General features: G+C 38.3%; 1 protein-coding gene across 4 annotated transcripts in view; it reads left to right on the top strand.

The window, feature by feature from the left end:
• Positions 1-19,216, top strand: part of APP (amyloid beta precursor protein) — a 224,554-nt gene extending 205,338 nt beyond the window's left edge. For all 4 annotated transcript variants that reach the window (XM_062598064.1, XM_062598045.1, XM_062598054.1 and 1 more), the window contains 3 exons: positions 7,314-7,414; positions 10,639-10,785; positions 18,256-19,216. In XM_062598064.1, coding sequence (XP_062454048.1) covers positions 7,314-7,414; positions 10,639-10,785; positions 18,256-18,357 — 350 coding nt within the window. In that variant the 3' untranslated portion in view covers positions 18,358-19,216. The remainder of the gene's footprint in view (positions 1-7,313; positions 7,415-10,638; positions 10,786-18,255) is intronic.
• The last annotated feature ends 203 nt before the right edge of the window (positions 19,217-19,419 follow it).

The raw sequence follows: 19,419 nt of genomic DNA, 5'->3' as shown, positions 1-19,419 counted from the left end.
AGCAGGCTTCTTTTCACTGCCCTTCCCTCTTTAATTCACAAGTGGAAGAACAAGAGAGAATTATGCTTAAGTTTCTTTCCCGAGAAGGAAGTAAACAGATAATAAAAAGGTCAAAGAAATGGAAAACATACAGATGCACTAGACAATCATCAGTGGTCTATATTTTAAAATACTAGACCAAACAATAAGAGGTTATTGCATATTTCTTGCCATTTATAAATTGCTACCTACTTCCATAGGAAGAGCTTCAAATGGAAAGAATACCTCTTTAGTTGATAATGTAACAATAAGAATCTTTCAATAGTGTTTCCTACTCCATGAGAGCCCAGAGGTCACTTTTTTATTATGAGAATTTAATTTCTTGTGGCCAAATTTTGGTTATGCATTTTTTAGTAACTTTTTTGTGCACATAGTATAAAAACATCCCTGGGTGCTCATAAGCATGATCCTTTTTACTCGTGTTAAGTCAGCAAGTCTGATCCATGGAAATCGAATAAAAATTAGAATACCTGCCATCTGAATGATGTTGCTTAATATCAGCAGAGCTTCTGAAATTCAAGGTGCTAAAGAAAAGAAACAGTGCTCAGTTCGGATTAGGCCTTATTCTCATCTGTCACACAGTTTCAACTATATCGCCAAAAGTATGTCTGCAATCCAATATGTCCATGCAAAGATACGGTATTAACTGTGTCATTTTCTTCCATGTAGTAGGGTTGGGAGTTGTTTTGTTTTTTCACTTTCTCCCAACTGCACATAAAACCGCATCTGTCTTTGGCCCCTCCGCCCATGACATGGCCATCTTAATTCTGTTACGTTATATAGAAGGCTTGGGGGGGAGGTTATGTGGTTGCAGATGTTCTGCAGAATGATAAGCACATATTCTGCAACCTGTGTGAGGTGAGGGCATAGAGCAGCTTAGTGAATTATGATTTTCTTGACAGAAATGATACTCTTTTCCTGTCTTAGTGATGTTAGTTCAATGCAGTTGACTTAAGCCAATTGTCTGCAGCCAACAAATTAAAGTTATTAATGGGTTGGGTTTTTGCATCAGATAACTATCAACTGCAAGTGCAATTATATATGCAAAAGCACAGCATCTGCACTGACAAATGCCGGAAAGAGATGACCTAATTTCACTTTTTTGTTATCCATTTTTACACACACGTAAAATACCTTTGGTCTTCTGGGAAAGAATTTTTTCATATTAAGTTCCAGTAAGAACTTTTTAAAAAGCAAATAAAAATTATTTTTGCACTCTGTCACTTCTTTCTCCAATCTGAGAGCACTGTCATCATCTGTGGAGTAAAAGTACACCACCATTTTAACCGGGAGAGACCAGGGAATTCTGTTCCACCCAGTCTTTAAATGCTTCTTCCTCAGAGATACTTATAATATCTTTACAAAAGTTAGTATATTGTCTTTGCTTTGTACATGAGGAAAGGGAAACAGCTAAAGTAATTTGCACCAAGTCAGAGAGCAAATAATAGCTGAACTTCCAGTAAGAACTGGTGGCTCTCTACTTCCCAGGTAGTTGTTTTGAATGTTAAATGCATTTCTATCCATCCTTTTTTCAGATGAATCTTTACCTAGATAAAGCTGTGTACTAAAACTATAGAACATATTTTCTACAACAGACCCAAATTCCACAAATCTTTTCTAGTCTTGAAATAAGTCGAGTCCAAATCATGGATGTGAGATTAAATGTTTTCATTAATTTGGTTCTTATATCTTTTGTTCAAATGATTTTTGGATGTGCTAAAACTTTCTGTGTTTCTGTATGCAGAGACCACCCAGTTGGGTAGTTTTAATCATACTTCACTTGATTTTTAAGTCTAAAAGAACCTGGAAGACCACAGGCATGTGTATATTATTTCAGATCTCTGCAAAACAAAATCACAAATCTTCTAAGGCCATTTAACTAGTAGAAGAAGCAATTATAAACAGTGTAATAGATTATGTACAGCTAATTACTTGGTAGATTTCATTGCATCATCTTTGTTCTCATTCTTCTTAAAGCCTAAGTGTATATTTTTACAAACACAAAAGCTCATCTGTGTGAGAGTAAAATGTTCCTCAAAGCCACTGTTTTGTTTTTATTTCGTATGAGTGGTTTTTAACTCCCTATGGATGTTTTTTTTCCTTCAAGGGCAAGGAACAGTTAAGTTTACATACTCTGTTCTTTCTGATATTTGGACTATATATGTATATAAAAGTAGCTAATATTGCTGATTAACAGCAATATAATTAAAAGGCCGTCATTCAACAACCTTAAGTATTTAAGAGCAAAGCAAGAAAAAAACAGTTGAATCTTATTTGCTGATACATATAAAGCAAGCAGGCAAATCTATTGTTGGTTAATAAATGCTTTATTTTATCAAAGTGTAATAATTTTAACTAGCTCATTGGATTTTTTTGGATGCTCTTAAGCGTGATGGCTAAGTAGATTTGTTAGTTTTGCAAAGGAGATACAAATTAATTTATATACCAGCTGAACTGTAACATTTTTAAATTGAAGTAATTAGGAGTACCAGTCCCTAAAGATATTGTGCATTTTAGAAAAAAATCATTAATAACTATGATTATTTGTGAATTTGTCATCAGACTGTTACTCATTTTTCTTCCTTTACATTGACTTTTGTGTTTGGGTTGTATATTTTAGACTTGGTATTGAAAAAAGCATCATTTATTCTGGGTCAGAATTAAGGACCTTGTCATGTAGCTAATTCTTTTTTATAGTCTTTTCTTCAGTACAAGGGTAAAGCAGTATTACTCAGCACTTAGTTTTTTGCTTCTTACCTGCGTCACACCCCTTTGATAACGCTTTTCAAAACAGCCTTAACTTTTTTCCTTCTTTAGTTACTACCTTTAAAAAATAAATCTTTGATTAGAGCACCTAAATCTCTAAATATGTATTCACCAGGACAAGAAGATTAATGAATGGAAACAGAGGGAAGTTAAATAGCAAGTCTTCTATAAAGCAATATTATGGAAAAGCAGTTTATAACCCTGTATATAGCTGTGTCATACTGAGTACTTGATTTCGGTACAGGGTCATGAGTCTCTTATCATATAATTAATTATTTGCAGAAGACCACTAGTTTACCCTAATCATACTTTTAGTTGTCTTTTTCTTCATTTTGAGGGGGAAAGGAGGAAAGAAAAATTATGGTTGCATTTGTTAGTGCAATAGAAGTTTCATCTCTCTCTCTATTCTTGACCTTTTTCCTTTACTAGATACTATGCACAAGTTTTAGGCAGCCAAACAGTATTAACTGCCTAACAGCAGGCCCTATTCCCTGTCCAGATCTCATGGCAGTTCGGGGGTTGGTGAATAAGGCCAAGTAGACCCCCAGACCGTGATCACGTTGGCCCAAAGCAGAGATTTTCTGCTTGGTCCAGCAATATTGGTCAACCTGCTGTACCCTGGAAGTAGGGCTCCCATGTTACTGTAAAATGGGAATGGAAGGAGAAAGAGCAACAGCCAGTCAGAGAAATGGGGCTTAGCAAAGCCTGAGAGTTTGATCATGTCTTTTCTCCATTTATAGCTGAGCCTACTGATAAACTTCCCATCCTCTGTCATTGCCTGAGGTGAGGGCTGCTGCCCTTCATTCTGCCAGCTGAAAAGCTGCTGTAATTCCTGCCTGTAGTGTTTGACTCCTCCTAACTGCAGTTTTCAAAGACCTGCAGTCTAAGCTAACCTGTCTTTTCTCTCAGAGCAGCTAGAGCAAAGAACAGAAGTCCCCAAGTCCAGTGTCCTCTCTCTAGCCATGGTGCGTGAGGGATTCTTGCAGATTTCAACTCTGCCTGTGCTGCTGGCACATCCACTGGGCTTTTGGCAATGGGCATTTGATAGACTTCCAGAACTGGAAACTGTATCTTCATCATTGTGTTTAGAAACCACGGCTCAACCTTTCTTTGCACTTATTCATTTGCATTTTGAATATGCTTGTAATTGGTGTCAGTGAGTTCCACAGTCCAATTTTGCATTGTTCCAAATACATATATATATATATATATATATATATACACACACACATGTGTATACTTCCTTTTGTTAGTTTCCAATCTGCTGTGTCCTAATTGTGTTGGTGTTCTGCACTTTGTTAGGAGAAATAATGAATAATCATTTCCCGTTGATTTTCTCTGTGTCATTTCACAGCTGTATAGCCCTCTGTAGTGTTCCCCCTTAGTTGTCTCTTTTCCAGTCTGAAGACTCCTGCTTTGTCTAGTCCTTCCTTGTACAGAAACCATTCCATGCCAGTGGTCATTGTTGTCTCCCCTCTTTGCACCTTTTCTAGTTCTTCTGTTTTCTGTGGAGATGGGATGACCAGAACTGATAGCCATATTTAAAGTGAAGATTTATACAGTGATGTAATTATGTTTTCTGTTTTGTCTATTCCTTCATAATTATTCCTAACTTTCTCTTTGCCTTTTTGACTGCTACTGAGCCAACTGCCCACAGAGTTATCCACAGTGACTCCAAGGTCTCTGTCCTGGGTGAAAAAGAACTAATTTAGAGCCCAATGTTGTGTATGTATAGTTAGGGTTATTTTGCCCTGTGTGCTTCACTTTACATTATATCAACATAGAATATCGTTTCTTTTTTATTGTGCGTTCAGAATTTCTGCAGTTCTTTGCAGCTGGTTTTCCTTTGTCAGCCCTCACTTTTATTATTATTTTTGTTGTTGATAAACTTTTACTGCACCATTCATTCCCTTATCCAGATCACTTTACAACTAGCACAGCACAGATCCTTGTTGGACCCTGCTGGTAACCTTCCTCCATTGTGAAAAATAACTGTGTATTTACACTTTGTTTCCTACCTTTTAATCAGTTATGCAAAGTCATGTAGGACCTTCCCTCTTAATTCCTGCTATCTTAGCTTCTGCCAGAGCTTTGATGAAGGTGCTTCTCGAAAGTGTTTTGAAAAGCAGCATTCAGTCTAAGCTAAAATATTTTTACCCATTTCCTTATTAACTCTTTCAATGACCTAGTATAGATTTGGGAAGCAGGACTTCTGTCAACAAAAGACAAGTTGATTCTTCACCAATATATTGCGCATATGCATGTATATTTTTAATCAATATTGATAGCTTCATTCAGTTTGCTAGCTATAGCAATAAAGTTTGTACTTCCCGAAGTCCTTGCCTTGAGGGAACTTCCACGCAAGTCTGACTGTGGACAGTGGCCAGCAGCTGGGAACAGCCACCTCATCAGCTGTTACAGCTGTGGGCAGTGAACCAAGTCATAGGAAAGCCCTTTGCCCTCCTGCCCCCCAACTGTTTCAACTATGTGAAAAGCTTCTATTCCATTATTGTTTCTCCCCTCTTAATTGTAGCACCAAAAAGGCAGAGGATTTGAAGAAGCGAGCCTCTGTGCCACCAAATATGTGTTCTCACTTTCTTCACTTCCTGCTGATGTAGCTATAGGAGCTATTTTGAGATTATGCAGAAAGAAGAGTGAAATGTATTCTTATTTTACTTTGGAAAACTAACCATAGTTGCTTTAGGGATAGAAAATTAAACCTCCTTTCAGGCACCATGTGGGTTTTATTTCCTTCATCTCCATTTCCTCCTACATTTCACTGACAGAACATCATGGTTTGTTTTCAAACTGCAATTCCGTACATACTTTATAGTTCTTGCCTTTATAAATAGCCTCTTGTATATAAATGTCATAATAAACCTGTGTCAGACCTAGATGTATAATGTGGCATCAAAAATCAGCTGCTTGATTAAAAATATTTGAGAGCCACTAAATACTTTGTTCCTTAAAAAAGAAAAAGAGAGGACACTAAGTATCCTGAGTTTTAGTTTATGATTATTTTCTCAAATAGCCTGTCCCATAAAAACTTTACTGCATGAAGATTATTCTTGTTCTGTCCTTTGTATGATTTGTTGTGAAAAGTAGGATCAGAACCCAAGAATGGGATTGTCTGTGCAGGCTAGAGAAGTTCTGGGGAACTTCTGTTCTTCTTGTCCTACAATACAAGAATGGATGAGCATTTGATGTAAAAAATTTGGCAAATTCAGAAGCAGTAAAAGGGGATTGACTGTTTCATTCAGTGCTACTTTAGATTGTGGAGCTCACTGGCACTTGGAAGTCTTCAGAAATTTACTGAGAGACCAGAGATGCTGCGGCGAACAAGAGCAGTCCATAGTGTTGAGAGTTTTGAAGATGTTTAAATCTCCCACGTTGGGGCTTAAGTTCAGCCCAAAATGCTAGGAATCACAGTGAAAGCTTGGAGAGAGGGGGGAATAGAGGGGGTAAAATGCTAGAATAGTTATAGTCAAGGAATCTGAATCAGTTCATATGTTCTTATCACATTATATAGGGTGAGGTGATAACTTCTCCTCATAAATAACGTACTTCTTCGTAAATAACATACTTCTGCAGTGTTTGTATCTCCAAGAAATAAGAATCTCAATCAGTTACACTAAGAAGGAAAACAAACAGCTACATGAATACCCATATGTTCTCTATGAGCCAGAGCCAATTTTTCAGGACAAAACATTAATATATATACACGTCGGCTGCGCTCCTCAGCTGTTGTAAATCTGGCTAGCTCTCCTCTAGCCCGAGGAAATCCTGGCCGCCTTTACAGCTAGTGCAGCATCCCCCACTGCACATCCATAAGGGAAAAACAGGACTGCAAGGTATCCGTGATTAAAATCATTGCAAGCTTGGGTTACTTATTATACTGTAATCAAGAGGCAGAGTTGTCTCTCAGGCAGAAGTCAAAATTTGAATCATATTAATTCTGAACAGTCTACGCTATAAAAGCAAGAGTTATGTAAACTTCACAAACATTTTTAATAACTCTTATGTATTTTTGTGCATAAGGTACAGACTTACTGGAAGCAAGAGAATGTGGTAGCTGGGGTTTCCCACCTCACACCATGGGTGTATCTTTTTCCTCCTGAGCAGTCTAAGCATCAAATTTCCTTGGTGTTTCTACCGAGTCATCCCTGGAGCTAGTTCAGGAGACTGCTGTTAATCCCCCGCAGCTTAGTTCCTGCAGTATTTCATACTGAAAGCCTTTGGTGCATGTACCAACATAGCTATAGTGGATTAAGGAATGTTAACAGAGGAGAAATTTTACCAGCTCATTCTCCATCACCTCAGTGGGAATGAAACATCAGATATACCTCACTTCTCTCCCAGCTCCCTTTCACACCTCATTTTGTGTGAATGTTGCATCACACCTCATCTATGTGAATGATACTGCTGCCTTCTGCTCTTGTAATGGTGGAAGTAAGTAGAGCATAATGGAATCAAGGACATTAATGAGCTGTCATTGCGGTACAATGCAGGTTCTGGGTTAACCAATGTTAAAACAGAAGAGATATCTGAAGTAAAGATGGATGCAGAGTTCCGGCATGACTCAGGATATGAGGTGCATCATCAAAAGCTGGTAAGTAAACAAATGATACTTTCTACGTATGCGTTTTGAATTGGTGATTAAATCCTGGGCTTGTGGGCCAATTTTGGCCATATTTCCTTTGAATGATGCTGATAGGGATATAAAAATTACCTCAAAAAGTTTTCATTTGAACAGATTCTGATTCTTCTGGTTTTCTCTTAAATGGGAGCAAATCTGGAATAATTTCAGCAGTGAAGACTGAATACCATTAAGTCTGATGTAGGAAGCAATGCTGACAGTTCCTGGCGTTGCACTTGTATGCAACCAGATGTGGTCATTTGTGCAATAGCTGCCCCACAGTCCATCTCATTGTCAGGGATCACATAACTGAAGAGCAGAGATGCAGAGGAAGGGCAACACTAAGCAGGTAAAAGGAGGTCTGATGGAGACCCAGCAGGGTGCAGAAAGAAATAGAGTGGTGTTGGAGAGTGACTCTGCTTTGGGAATGGATTCCTCCTCTCTCAAAACAGATGGTGATGACGCATGAAGGAGCTGATCTCTGTGGAGCATAACCTCTCACAAAATTCCATGCTTGGGATAAGGGGAGATGCTCTATTGGCCTTAATTTTAGTTTGTACGTGGTTGTATCTCTGTATTTTGTTCCTTGAGTATATTATTAACAGATGAAGGGCAGATAGGAACAAAATATTGTTCCCACTTTGAACAGTGATTCTTATGAAAATTAATAACCAAAAGCCATGTAAGTGAGAATAAGCATCTTCTAAATGCTTTTTGCAGTCCCTTAGTAAGTAATGAAGAACCCACACAGCAATGCTGACTATAAACCTGTTCTGCTTCTCCTTTTGTAAATGTATATCACATAATGAGATTTCACTTCTCTGACTTTCAATACCCTGATATTAAACTGAAAGGGTTTTTTTTTTTTAATATTCTTAAAGCTAAGTAGTTCTGAAAATTAAAATTAGCATGGGACTCATATTTGCATTTGAACTAGGCAAACACTGTACAAAAAGATATTCCACCATCTCTTTGATGCAGAGAACTGAGAATTCCCAGTTTGATGAACTAATCCAAAATGCATTAGCACTAATTTGGGGAATTCTGACATGCTTAGCTCAGATGAGTTAAACGTCCTGATGGAGTAAACCTGTGTGAGTTTACTGAAGGGAGGGAGCTTGTAGAAATGTGTTTTCATACATTTGTTTCTACGTTATTGATCCTGTGTCACACGCACTTTGCTACAGTAACCTTTAACGTAGAAGTGCTTTGATGCCATCCCAAGCAGTTTGGAGCTGAGAGCTACCCCCTGTCACTGGGATTCATGCACTTCGATGATGTGTGCTTAACACAATAGTTTTCGAGCTTTTTAAAGCATACAGTGTCGTACTTCTCACTGGTAGCTACAATCATTATTTAAAAATTAGTAAGCTGTCCTCTAGTTTTGTTTTTTGGAGTTTTTTTTCCTCAACTGAGACTGAGCAAAGCATCCAGTATCATTGAGAAAATACTGAAATGCCTTACAGTGCATTGCACGTCTGTCATGTGCTGTGTCTTAGCTGATATCCTCTGAGTAGACTTGTCAGTGGTTAAAAGAACATAGCAATTTCAAATCAATGAGATATTCTGAAGTTGTATATTCTTCTTATTCCCAGCGAAAGTTGGTTTTGAGGTTGGAATTTTAAGACCTCTTCTCTGTTAGTTTAAATTCAAAAGCATTAAGTAGAAAAATACTTTCACCCAGATGAAACAGTCTCCTTAAGATACTGTCTTGAATTCAGCTATGCATTGTATTTTACATACAAACTTCTGAATTGATCTGAAATTGTAGTTATTTTCCTCTTTATGGGTGTGCACATGCATGTTTTAACTCTATATATACATTTTCATGACTCAGTATGCTTAAGGCCTTCCTCTATTGTACATGTATATTAGCTGGAACGTTTCACAGTGCTCTAAAATAGTGTGGTAACAGACTTTCATTCCTGTGCAGGTAAAATTGACAGAAGTTGACATCAGTGTATGCCAACACTGTCCATTGTGTGTGCTTTCCAGTGTGTTTTTAACTTTGTTTAAACCTATTTCTTGCCTACAACTAGGAACAAGATACATATTTATATTGCATGTTTTAATACCTCTCTGAGGAAGATTGTGTTTTCTTAAAGAGTGCAAATGTAATATAGCTCATTATGATTCTCAGCAGGTTTCCTGCTTCCCCTTGCATTTTTGCTAAATACTTGTCAAAGAATTTAGTCTTTCAGAGTGAGGAAGTCTTACAGTCTAATGAGTGTAATGTGTTCTTTAATCCATTTTGCTCATTTTGGTTAAAAATAATAATAATAAAAGCCTGCTATTGACAAGCTAACGAAAGGTAAAATATGCATAGAAGTAAAATAATTCAGCATATTACTTGAATACAATATGGGACAGTGAAAACAGTCACTCACTTTTCATACATGTTTCCATTTCTAGCAGCCAACTTTATTAAATGCACGGTAAAGCACCTTACTGTTCACTGATTGGCCTTATCAGTGTACACAGTTCAAGTGGATCTTCTCTTGAAGTTCCAGTTGTCGTATCAGCTCAGTCTCACATGAGGATTATCATGTGAGGTGTAGCTCATTCTCCCTTTGCCCTGTGAAAGCTCAATGACTCCCTTGCCTAGTCCCTTAAATTAGCACACTCGTGTTTGCTGGGCTCTTGTCCATCTGCTGGGAAAATGTTCTCCCAACTGGTTGTGTGTGAGTTTCACTGTCATCCTGCTGGTTTAGTCCACTCCTTTGTCAAACTAGTGCATCAGACTTGGTCCAAACAAGCTGAAGAGATGTCAAGTCATGAACAATTTCATAATTTATATTCCAACAGTAAAGAAATTTGTATGCTTCCTGGTTACCCCTCTATGTGCTTATTAGTCATTTTGCAATTAGCTTGGCTATTTCTTAAAAAAAAAAAAAAAAGAAAAAGAAAAGTACTGTTTCTAAGATCTGTAAGGCACTGATTTGAAAGATCTAGAGATAAGTCTTCTACTTAGGCACAAAACTGCTACACTACAAGCAACAAAAAACACTTTTGTGCCTCCTCTCCTGCTAGGAGAGCTTTGTACTGCAGTGATCCAGTTTTGAGTAATTAGGATGACATGCAATAGCATTTAATTACAGATACTTCAGTAAGCTTTGAATTGCTCTAGCGGCTGGACGTGTTAGCCAAGCACTCAGTGAGGTTTTTGTTTGCCAGCTTATTTTATTTTTCTTTTGTAGGTGTTCTTCGCTGAAGATGTGGGTTCAAATAAAGGTGCCATCATTGGACTAATGGTGGGAGGTGTCGTCATAGCAACAGTGATTGTCATTACTTTGGTGATGCTGAAGAAGAAGCAGTATACGTCTATTCACCACGGTGTTGTGGAGGTAAGACAAGGCTTCCAAGCACAAGCAGTGTCACGTGAACAGCACAGTCAACACAATGCTCCATAAATATGTTTACAAAGAAAGAAGCCTGGTTTTTGGCTAGCCCAGTGTTCAAAGTCAGAGTGGTTGTATGTAGCAGAGTGGAACTGAATTGCCTCGGTTTGTAAATATAGATCTAGTGTAAAGCATCTCAAATTGGATGTAAAACCACAAAAAAAATTGTTATGGAATTTTCCCAGATCAATTACCTTATAACACAGAACTTCATTTTATAGGAAATTTGATAGTAGCCAATGAGCAGATACTGCACAAGGAGAAAAATCTGGTTTTACTGTTGTTGGGAATTCACACACAAAGACGTCTTTATGTCGTTTGCAAATAAAGGTTTGAGGCAAGTCATCTGTGGATTGTGGTGTGTGCTGCAAGGATTTTTCTTATACAGATACTTTATTACTTTTTGTTCTCTAAACAAGATTAGCTTTAACCACCAACAGCCTTTGATTTATGGTGAATCTAAAACTCATAGATTTGAGAAAAACATATAAAATACAAAAACTATATGAATTTTTCAAGATGAAAACCATTGTCTCTTCACAATCTTCCAAGTAAAGTTGTGCTTAATTTACAATAATTTAAAATACAAGGTCTGTTGCTTGGATTTAAGAAACAGTCTCTATAAATAGGAAAAACAGGTTATGAGAACTGGAAGGGGGTTCATATACCTTTTTCCCCGCTTCCCTCCCCAGTGTGTTGATACCTAGAAGTTTGCCATGGGAGTATCTGATATGCAGATAGTACTTTATATTAGGCAGCACTTTAGATATTTTATAGTTTTTGTATTCCAAAAACATAATTTGCAATTTTTAATTGAAACTAAATCTTGTTCAAGTCCGCAGTTATGTTGGTTTCACCTTGAGTCAACCAAACTTTGCTCTGATCATACTAGATGAATATGAAGGATTTTTTCTAATGTACATATTCCATTTTTGGTGGCACTGAAGAGTCTTAAAAACATTTAAGTAAGCCTTTGACTTAAGCCTCCCAAAATCCAGGTTGTGCTTTTTCTCATGGTTTAAAACCTCCTAAAGAGGAGAAAGTGAGAAGAGCACCTGGGAAGAGTGCTGTCTTACAAACAGGATAGATTTGAGTCCCAACAAGCCATGCAGAGTTTTGGACTGTGAGGCAGAAAACAGCAGCTAAGAATCTCAGTGTTAACTTTCCATGTGAAAGCTTTCAACTCATTTTACAGAAAATTCAAACAGGCTTGAATTTTAAGCCACCCAGTTACAGCTGCCAAGAGTTAGACATCAGCTGCAGTGTGAGACCCATATCGGTAAGCATTAGTCCTGCTGAAACAGCCCACCTGGGGCTCCATGCTGGAGCTTGCATGCACGGGGCACCCAGAGGTGGTGGGAGGAAGGTCCTGGCTGTGAGTTGGAGTTACCCAGCTGAGACCCTCCTTTGAATGCATGTAGCTGCAACAGAACAGGTCAGGAGGCTTGCCGGCCTAAAGCCCTGAATCAGATGTTGGATGTGGGCATACTGTTATTGCAGTACGACCTTAAAATTTCTGATAGATTTGCCTGATGGAATGATATAGAGAGGATAATCCTAGATTCTTACGAGCTTTCTTCGGTCAAAATGAACTTGGAAATGTTGGCCTAGTTGCTGGAAATAACGTGCACAATCTGAACAAGCTATTTATGTCAAAATGACAGCCTAACTTAAGGAATAAAAAGTTGTACAGAAAATAAACTAAAGACGTATCATGAGGATCTACCAAGAGTATTAGTCAATTAATAGTGCCATACTGTACTTGTTATCGCATGGTAGATTCACCGCATTGAGTCTGTTGTTGGCAGCCAGAATTCCGAATTCTGCCAGAGTTGTTCTGAGCTGTTGGCAAACTGTGTAACCTCACTATCTCAGCTTCTCGCCTGCAAGAAAGGCATAACACCTATTTTTGCCCTAAGGTAGTGAAAATTGTGTGGTAGCTACATGATGAAAAACAGAGTACAATAAATGTTAATTATTAAAATGTCGTCAAAACAAAGCTATTTCATTTAAAAGAAGATTCATTTATCTGTGAGGGATGCATCTACAATATGCTTATGCACTAAAAAATAAAATATTTGATGTAAAAATATCTGTACATCAGATCTAGGTTGGCTGAGTATATTTTAACAAATCTTGCAACCTGTTTATTGCGTGTCAGAAACTAATAAGAAAGTCTGTCTGTGATAGTGGATGCAAAGATTACAAAACAGGTTCTATTCCACTTGTATTCCTATCTCTCCAAAAAAGTCATTTCTGACTGTAATACTTGTTCTCATTCCACTATGATTTCTTCAACAAAAGATGTTATGAAAACTTCTGTTAGTCTTTTTTTGAAGTTCTGAGGAGAAATATGTATTACCTGTTTTGAAAAAGTGTCATAATAGTTTTCTCACAAGTTGACAATATAAATATTTCAAAGTGATTTATCCTTACCTGGAAAAAGGACAATCACAAGTATGTAAATAGATGACTGCGTGATTGAAATTACCTATTATATGTGTCCAGATGAGCTCCAGCAAACCTTCTGAGGATGTTTTATGTTGGTGCCCTCAGCCTACCTGGCTGCAGGAGGTTTCTTCCTCTATAGAAGCAGATGGCAAAGGAGACATCCTCATCTCTCATATGCTCCAAACTTTGGCCAACTTTCTCAGCTCATCATCTTTCAATATCTCCTTTCTCTGAAGCTCAGTTGCTTTCTGTTGCAAAGGCAGCAGAGTCCAGCCAGGAGTGTGTGAGGAGGGAGGATGACAGAAGGGCTCACAGGAGTAGCACAGCAGTCATTAAAATTGCTATTGCTGTTCTCTCCAAAGTTCATCTGTCAAAGCCAGATCTGCAGATGTATATTAGACAACATGCATTTACCAAAGAAAAGCACAATTTGAACAAGAACATTGTATTTGCTGAATCTTTGAGGACTGCCTGGCACAAACTGTCTGGTTTCTAGGCTGGCCCTTATGTGCAGAGGCAGCATAAGAAGTTTTTTGCAATATTACTGTTTTCCTGACTCCATGTTAGGATGTTCTGCATGAAAAAGGTATAGGCTAGAGAAGAAGCGATAGATGGACAAACATGCTCGAAAGAAGAGGTTGTTTATCTCTCCAAGCTGTTTTCTCAAGAGACATCAGGCCATAGAAAATAGAAATGTCTGGGCTGCTTCTCAGCAGTCTTGACTGCTGTATTCAGCTTCTACCACCTCTGTAATGAATAGCAAAAAGCTTCTTAAAATGATAAGGGGGAAAAAATGGTAAAGGGCTTTCCATGTTTTACTGACAAGGAAATAATCAGGTTTAAAGACCTGATGGTTTGTCAGAGGAATACCTAGGTCAAAGGCTGTAAGAAAAGAAAGGAAATATTTGTCAGAATAGAAATGGGTAAAAGCGAAAAGTAAAGAAAACAACAGGATGAGCAATAGTGCACTTAAGTTGGCAATGATATAGATTAATGTGTGCCATAGTCAGCTGCAGGCCTCAATAAATCCCTTTCATCTGTAAATGCTGTATTTCAGAGGTTAGTGGACTCCCAGTGTAAACTGGTTTATCAAAATGGGACATTTTTGATACAGAATATTGTGCAAAGTCTTTTAAAAATTTAGCCTGAGTTCTGCTGTCCTTCCTTACATTGTTTCCTAATCTCTTTTTCCTCCCCGAATTTCCTCTGAGTTTCTTGTCCATTCTTCAGACGTCTTTGTTTCCTCTTTCTTTGACTCTGTTTTTTATGTTGTTTTGTTACTCTGTTTCTTCTCCACAAGCAGGTTGTGGTATGGACTTATCAAATCTTCTAGTCCTGGATAGAAATCATGAGTGGGAGGTTTAGACCTAAAACAGGTTATAAGGTTCAGTTTAATGTTTTTTGAAGCTTAAATATGGAGAATTTCAGCACAGGTTCTGGCATGCCCTTGCGTACATCCCGGCCTAGCATGTGAGCCCCATAGAAGGGGAAATGCTCTTAGGCATATATTGATACGTGGAGATCCCTGATCTCTCGGCCTTCATGTTAGGCTTTGATTTCATCTTAGATGAGAGCCTTTTAGAGCCCTCAGTGGCTTTAGTTGTGAGCTCTCCAATGGCTCTCGCGTCTTGGTTTGGACAAGCACCAGATACTCCTGTAACGTGGTAGGATAAAACACAGGGCTGACTTAACATTACAGCAGCGCATTCAGGAATAAGAGGAAGAGCTTCTCCTGTGCATTTGTATTGTATTCTCATTTTCTGTGACTGCTAGAAAGGCTACTAGAATGCTTACAGTTTTCCCTGCTTTGTTCTTCCCTTTCCTTCACAGCCATGTTAGTGTCAACTTCAGCAGCAGCAGATGGCACACGGTCACATTGTCACAGTGGAAGTAGTTAATGCTGTTAAATTTGTATGGTCCTCAAGGCAGGCATTAGGCCTTTTATGTGTTTTTACAAGACCTATATTGAACTGAATTTGTTAGGCCCTGCTGCCATTGTAATGATGAAATATTCATGTTGAAAACAATGTTCTACAGAATGGCGACAGGGTCATGGAATTGCCAGAAATTAATTCACTGCATATGGTTACTAATGGTGTAGCCTTGTGGAGGGGAGAACTGGCAGCCCCAGGAGAAAGGACTTGTAAAACAGCAGGAAGGCACCAAGCACCTGCAGATCCTTGTAGGGATATTGCTATGAGTGGTGGCACCTCTGTCACTGCCTCTCACCCAGCCCCACTAGCCCCTCAGCTGCCTTCTCAGCCAGTCATAGATCTCTGCAGGAAAGAGGGGTTAAAAGGGAAGGGTCAAACAGCAGGTACAGACAAGTCTTTAAAATGCAAGTGCACAGTTGTACACTCACTGCTGAGCAGGTTGTTACACGGAAGTGTCTTGGGGATTTGCGTGTAGAGGTTGAAGAGGAGACAGGCTGCAAAATTCCCAGAGGTTCTTCTGCCTGTGATGGATTGAAATGACTGCTGACAGCCAAGCTGAGCACTCGCTGGCTGCGTGTGCTAGCCCAAGGAAACTGCATACTGTCAGCAAGAAAGTGAGTTTCTTTTGTCACTTCTGGAGAGATAGGGCAGCAAGGAAAGAAAAATGCTTGGTTTCCCCCTAATATCTGAAACAAGGGGAACCTGAAAAGAGAAAAACTCAAAGCGACATCCCTAAACAATAACCTAGTGCCTGGGAGCATGCCACAGGATTCGTTTTGGTTTTGTTGCACGAGAGAATTACTCACAGCAAATACAACTTAAAAAAAAAAAAAAAAAAAAAAAAGTTTTTGACAGCAAGAACTTTAACAGCAAAAATATCAAGTTATATTGCAAAATTGGAAACACTGGAAGTACCACGTCAGCTCAGCCCAGGGATCCTTTCTGTTTGGTATCCCATTTCCCACCAGCAGGCATCACATGCTTGCTGGAGAGCTCAGGACTTCCATAGTAAAGTTTTATAATAGCCTGCAAGTGGTAGCAGGGTGTGACTGTTATAGTTGGGCATGTCTTAAAAATCTTCGATTATTACATTATAAAAAATAGATTTGATTGAAAGTAATGATGGCTGAAAGTGCGGTTTGGGTGTTGAAACATGGCTGAGATTAGAAGGGATGCAGACTGGAAAAGGGATCCAACTTGGGGTCAGCACTTCATCTGAGCAGTCCAATATATGTGCCACACATACAGAACCTTTTCTTCTCTTAAATAATCAGTGCAAGAACATCAGAATGGAAAATGCCTCTTATAGGAGCCATGTTCTGGTGGTATTGAAGGAAAGGCAAATATAATTTAGCACAATAAAATAACAGCTACAAAAACAAGCTGAGCAGTCTGCCTTTGTCCCAAGCGTGGAACAGCATAGCTTTCATGTTCATCCAGAGCATCAGGTAACAACCTACTGAAGGTCATCATCTGTCTGCACTGAGGTGAATTATTTCTAGTATTGTAGAGCAGATTTAAAATGAGTATCAAACATGAGTAGTACTTTTTTACTTTTTTATTTAAAAAATCAGAGTAAGCAAACCTGCTATATAAGACTTCCTGAGAGAATACATTTTCTATTATCCAAAGGTTATTTTTATGCTAAAAATAAACAGCTATTTTTTCTAAAGGTCATTACTTACAGAAATCCACATGAAAATTTCATAACTAATATGTAAAAAGTCTTAGGCACCTTTCTGATTTTAAATTTTTGATTGTGTAAAATTCTCTTTTTACCTTCTCTTAAGAACTGTCAAAGAACTGATAGGTTCTCTGAGCTCTGTTTTAATAGATGGTTAACAGGATAGCCAGGAGACAGTAGATTTTGAATTCACAACAGCTATTTAGCTCAAACAGTGGAGGTAAAATACCTAATTAACATTTAGAGACCGTTCTCGCCCATTCTAATTTGATGAAATTCTATATTACTGTAATGTTCAGTGAAAGAAGAAAATAATCTGTGGAGCAGCAGGTATTCAGTGGAGAAGTCTTGACTGAGCTGTTTTTGTGCTCATCTTCTGAGTAATCAAGAAAGGTCAATTTTTGTTAAATAGAAGTACTTAGCTAGTAAGAAACTTCAAGCTTTGGGTCACTAAACCGAACCAAATTCAATATTGGAGCCAGAGAAGTTCTGCTTCAGTGAGTGCAGTACTCACCTTCTGTCTGTCTGCTCTGTTTTTCCTTTGGTATTCTCATTTTATTTTTTGTGAATTAATTATTTAATGGTCCTGGGACCTTGCACCTGCAGCAAATCTGAGAGTGTAGTATAGACAAAAGGCAGCTTCTTGCCACTTCATTCAGCTTTTTTTTTTTTTTTTTAATTTGTCCTTATTTCAGATCCAGTTGATTTCAAGTTCAGAAGATACTGTATTGGGGAGGAGAGGGACATAATAATGGGAGTCTAGCAGGGAGATGCAAAATATATCCCCTTTTTTGTTTGTAACATTACATACTTCCTGAACCAATCAACAAAGACAAAACACAAGATGGTATTGCTGAATTTGGGCAGGTAATCATGAAGTCCTTCAGCAAAAATAACAAGTTGCAGAAAATAACAAGTTGCCTTGTCTTGTTTCTGCATGTTACTCTATCCAAAAACTGAATCATGACTGTCCAAACAAGACGGGCCATCCCTGCAGATTGCTTGTGAAAATTGTTCATGGGCTTCTCATTTATTGCCAGGTGCAGTGTGTATTGACTTTATTCCCTGAGGCCATTTGCAGTCCTGCATAACTCAGAGAGAAGAGTTTTTAGAGACAGTTGTCTCCTCAGGCAACATCAGCGCCTCCAGGTGATAGGTTTAATACTCTGTTCAGTGGAGAAGTATCTGAGAAATTAGGTCCAGCAGGGCAAGTAACTGTTAAGTTCCTCTCTACCACTTCCAGCCACCTTTATTTTAGATTTTCTTGTGAGGATGTGACTGAGCTTGGGACCTGACTTGCTGTGAACTGAGCAAGAACCTGACCCTTGTTTCTTCTTCTTGCCACAGGTGGATGCTGCAGTGACACCAGAAGAACGCCACCTTTCCAAGATGCAGCAAAATGGCTATGAAAATCCCACCTACAAGTTCTTTGAACAAATGCAGAACTAGGACACCACAACAGCCTCATGAGTTGGACAGCAGAATGATTGCTTCACTGCCCATTGGTGTTCAGTTATAGAATAATGTGGAAAGAAACAAAAACACTCTGTTTTATTATTTACTCATTATCGCCTTTTGACAGCTGTGCTGTAACACAAGTAGATGCCTGAACTTGAATTAATAAAATCAGTAATGTATTTTCTCTTTCTCTTTACATTTCAGTCTTTACACTACATTATTAATGAATGTTTTTTGTGTACTGTAAAGAGTTTAGCTCTATTTAACTAGTGCATGGGTAGATTCTCTTTCCCAATTATTTATCATGTAGCTCCTTTAGCCAGTTGTATATTATTCTTGTGATTTGTGACAAAAATTAAGTCCTAATTGAAATATGCTTTAAGAATTGATGGGGGATGCTTTCGGTGTCTGTGGGGTTTAGCTGCTTCTCTTTGCTAAGCATTTTTTCTGATCACTATGCATTTTAAAGTAAAACAACATTTTTTAAAAAGTATTCCAAATGAGTTATTGAAATTCTTTTCCTCTGCAGTTGCATATTATTGTACAGATGGTTGCTCCTGCTGTATTAGTGACGTAGAAATCATGGGAATACACATTTGTTTCTTTGTGCCTGTTTTATGTGCACACTTTAGGCATTGAAAGGTAAACTTTATTTTCTTTTCCATGTATCTTTTTGATCTTAAAAAAAAATATTAAAAAGAATCCCTGTTAATTGTGAGCACTTCTTGGGGGGAAAAGTGCCTGCTGGTCGAAAATTAACGGGGATCCTCTGCAGGATGATTGTACAGAACCATTGCTTATGAATTGATAGCTTTCTACACTGTGTTACATAAATAAATTAAGACAAAAACCTTTGGGCAAGAGTTTTCTTTGGAGGCAGAAGAATAGTTTGAAAGCCACTTAAACAGAAAACACTGGACATTCACGTTGGGCGACAGAGCTTCCCAGCTCATGAGGCCCCAAGTCGTACCACAACAGCAGACACCCAGGAAGGGTGAAACAGCTGAGCCGGTGATACGTTTCTTTTTCCCCTCTTCTCTCCAGCAAACAAGC

Source organism: Rhea pennata, chromosome 1 (genome assembly GCF_028389875.1).
Source record: "Rhea pennata isolate bPtePen1 chromosome 1, bPtePen1.pri, whole genome shotgun sequence".
In the NCBI taxonomy this organism is placed as follows: Eukaryota; Metazoa; Chordata; class Aves; order Rheiformes; family Rheidae; genus Rhea; species Rhea pennata.
Note: the sequence above shows the minus strand (reverse complement) of the source record. Positions and strands in the feature narration are given on the sequence as shown.